Source organism: Priapulus caudatus, unplaced genomic scaffold (assembly GCF_000485595.1).
Source record: "Priapulus caudatus unplaced genomic scaffold, Priapulus_caudatus-5.0.1 Scaffold64, whole genome shotgun sequence".
Taxonomy (NCBI): domain Eukaryota; kingdom Metazoa; phylum Priapulida; class Priapulimorpha; order Priapulimorphida; family Priapulidae; genus Priapulus; species Priapulus caudatus.
In genome coordinates this window covers 273469-275964 of record NW_014577125.1, presented here as the reverse complement: position 1 = coordinate 275964, position 2496 = coordinate 273469, and the positions used below count along the sequence as shown (strand labels likewise).

Below are 2496 nucleotides of genomic sequence, written 5' to 3'. Positions count from 1 at the left end.
TTAATAGGATATAAGGATATATAAGGTTTATTGGAGGTCTGTGGAAGTGTGTTAATGTCTTCAAAGCAGTATGCAGCATGTGAGTGATACTAGACCGCACTTAATTTGTATTTCTGGTACTAGAGACAAGTTTGAAGTCGTTAATGTGAAAGTCGAGTAATCGTTGGAAATTTCGGTCTTTGGAAAACTGTTTGGGGGAAAGGACCGCTTTTGGTATTTAAAATAAAACTGTTAGGGGGAAAGGACCGCGCTGTAGTAATGTGGTGGAGAGTTTAATAATTGCGTGTTACGCATGTGGTACAGGGAGAAAACGATATGCAGCAAGTACATAACACTTGTGTGTGTGAGGTTCTACCTCGAGAAATACGAAGGCAAGATCCAGCGATTCATAAGTGACTTCAAGAAGCTTGATGTATCCGATGAAAAGGTAGGATTCTCGCTGTTTCTATACACATTTTCTAAGCACATCATGATGGTCTGTAAGAGGTTTGTGTCCATGCTAACAGCGAAAGGTGCATTCCTGTCGCTACATTGTTTTACTTCTCCATGTCTACATATTCAACATGTGAGATTTGGTAGCATAACTGGATAAGTAAATAGACAATATGTTACAGCGTTTTTGCTCTATGTTTCAAAAATATACTTATTTGGTCACCATATTGTATTTTGTGTTATGACAGAAAGGCATGTTAATACGTGAATATATGTTTTCGTTGCTGTGATATGTTTTTTTCTCGCCTGGCAGACGGATCTTGTTGAGCAGTTTCTCAAGTACATGTACGAGAAGTTGGAGCAGGATCCAACATGGCAGCATTCGAACGAGCGACAACTAATGGATGCACAGCAGGCCGTAGAACGAAGCCTGATGTCACAAATCTACATCTACGCCATTTATCCAAACGGCGACGGTGACATTCTGAGAGATCAGTAAGTATAGTCCTGTGTGTGTTCGTGTGTAATATATAGGTCAGTGGCTCCGATAGCAGATTTGTCTCGATTGTGAATGTTTGTGAAGAAGTCAGTAAGATCGTGAAAGTGTGTGCCAGCGAATGTGTCGAATGTTTGTGTGGTGTTATTTTAATTCTGTTTTGTTTTGGCATAGGTTGCTCCAGGAACACATAAAGAAACTATCAAAGGTCATAACACCAAACCACAGAGACTTGAAAATAAACAAGGTAGGTGTAATTTTGTAGGTGTTGTGCATGGGTTGAATCTGATGACTAACTATGAATTGTTGCCTTATCTGATAATTTATCCCTTTTGTGTGACTTACTGAACACGTTATGCAAATGTATTGTGTGTGAAATTGTATTAATTCTTCGGTTTAGGTATTCCTACACGAGTGCCCGTGGCCATCAGCACAAGCAGAAATTGTCACTATCAACGCCTATAAGGTATATATACCTAGTGTCCTACCTACTTATTGTTTCCTATACCATCTTCTACATAGCAACCTTGACAGGTAACCTTTTAAGGGCCATCCATCTTCATTAATTACTAACAGTGGTAGTCGGGGAAGCAGGAACATCAGCACCAAGTCACTGTACATTTTTAACAGGGTAACTTCAGCCATTCCTGTAGTGCAATTGACAAAGAAGGGTGTGAAAGTTCGAATCCCTCCCTCACGCCCGTGAATCTCTTGCTTTGGGTTTAATTATTTTGGGGTGAATGAAAAAAATAATTTAGTTGCAGGTGAATGAAATTTTGTGATAAAGACTCGAGTATGAATGACATTGAAATCGTTTAAGAAGCACTGGCTTACGTAACGAGTGTGCCCAGCTTCCCTGCATCAACCCGCCACCGCTCGTTCTCAGGCCACAATTAAAAAAATCTGTGTTTGCCCTCACCCAACTCAGGCTAAAAAGTTTGCGTAGGTAGGTAGGTTTTTTTGCGGGGGCGGGGGGTCTTTTTACAAATTCAGCATGGTGTTTACATGCTCGTGAGTGGAGATACTTTTTATGTTGAATGTTTGTTTTGCTTGGTACATAATATATAATGTATTGCCTACAGATTTATATAATGTACAGTGATACAATTTGTAAAAAAAAAAGAATGGGAAGGATCGATAACATTTTTTGAGTCGGCCCCTTTTTGGCAGGTCGGTCGGGTGAGGGCAAACAAACATATTTTTATTATGGCCCCACCGATCTCACGCTGCCGCTGCTGTTGCAGACGCCCAAGGATAAACTGCAGTGTGTCATTCGCTGCTGTTCGACGATCATGAATCTGCTGAGTTTGGCCAGTGACAAGTCGGTCCCTGCTGCCGACGACTTCACTCCAGTCATCGTGTAAGTTGCATCTCCGTTGTCATGTCGTCGTGCCATAACTGCAGCCAATCAGTTGCGCCGTCGTCATGTCGTCGTGCCATAGCGGCGGCCAATCAGTTGCGCAGTCGTCATGTCGTTGTGCCGTAACTGCAGCCAATCAGTTGCGCCGTCGTCATGTCGTCGTGCCATAGCGGCGGCCAATCAGTTGCGCAGTCGTCATGTCGTTGTG

At 42.2% G+C, this 2496-nt stretch overlaps 1 protein-coding gene across 1 annotated transcript in view; it reads left to right on the top strand.

Annotated features, from left to right (window-relative positions):
* Nucleotides 1-2496, top strand: part of LOC106821219 (GTPase-activating protein and VPS9 domain-containing protein 1-like) — a 31493-nt gene that overhangs the window by 27704 nt on the left and 1293 nt on the right. The window contains exons 24-27 of the mRNA XM_014825927.1: nucleotides 746-927; nucleotides 1103-1175; nucleotides 1329-1394; nucleotides 2173-2288. Of these exons, the coding sequence (XP_014681413.1) occupies nucleotides 746-927; nucleotides 1103-1175; nucleotides 1329-1394; nucleotides 2173-2288 (437 nt within the window). The remainder of the gene's footprint in view (nucleotides 1-745; nucleotides 928-1102; nucleotides 1176-1328; nucleotides 1395-2172; nucleotides 2289-2496) is intronic.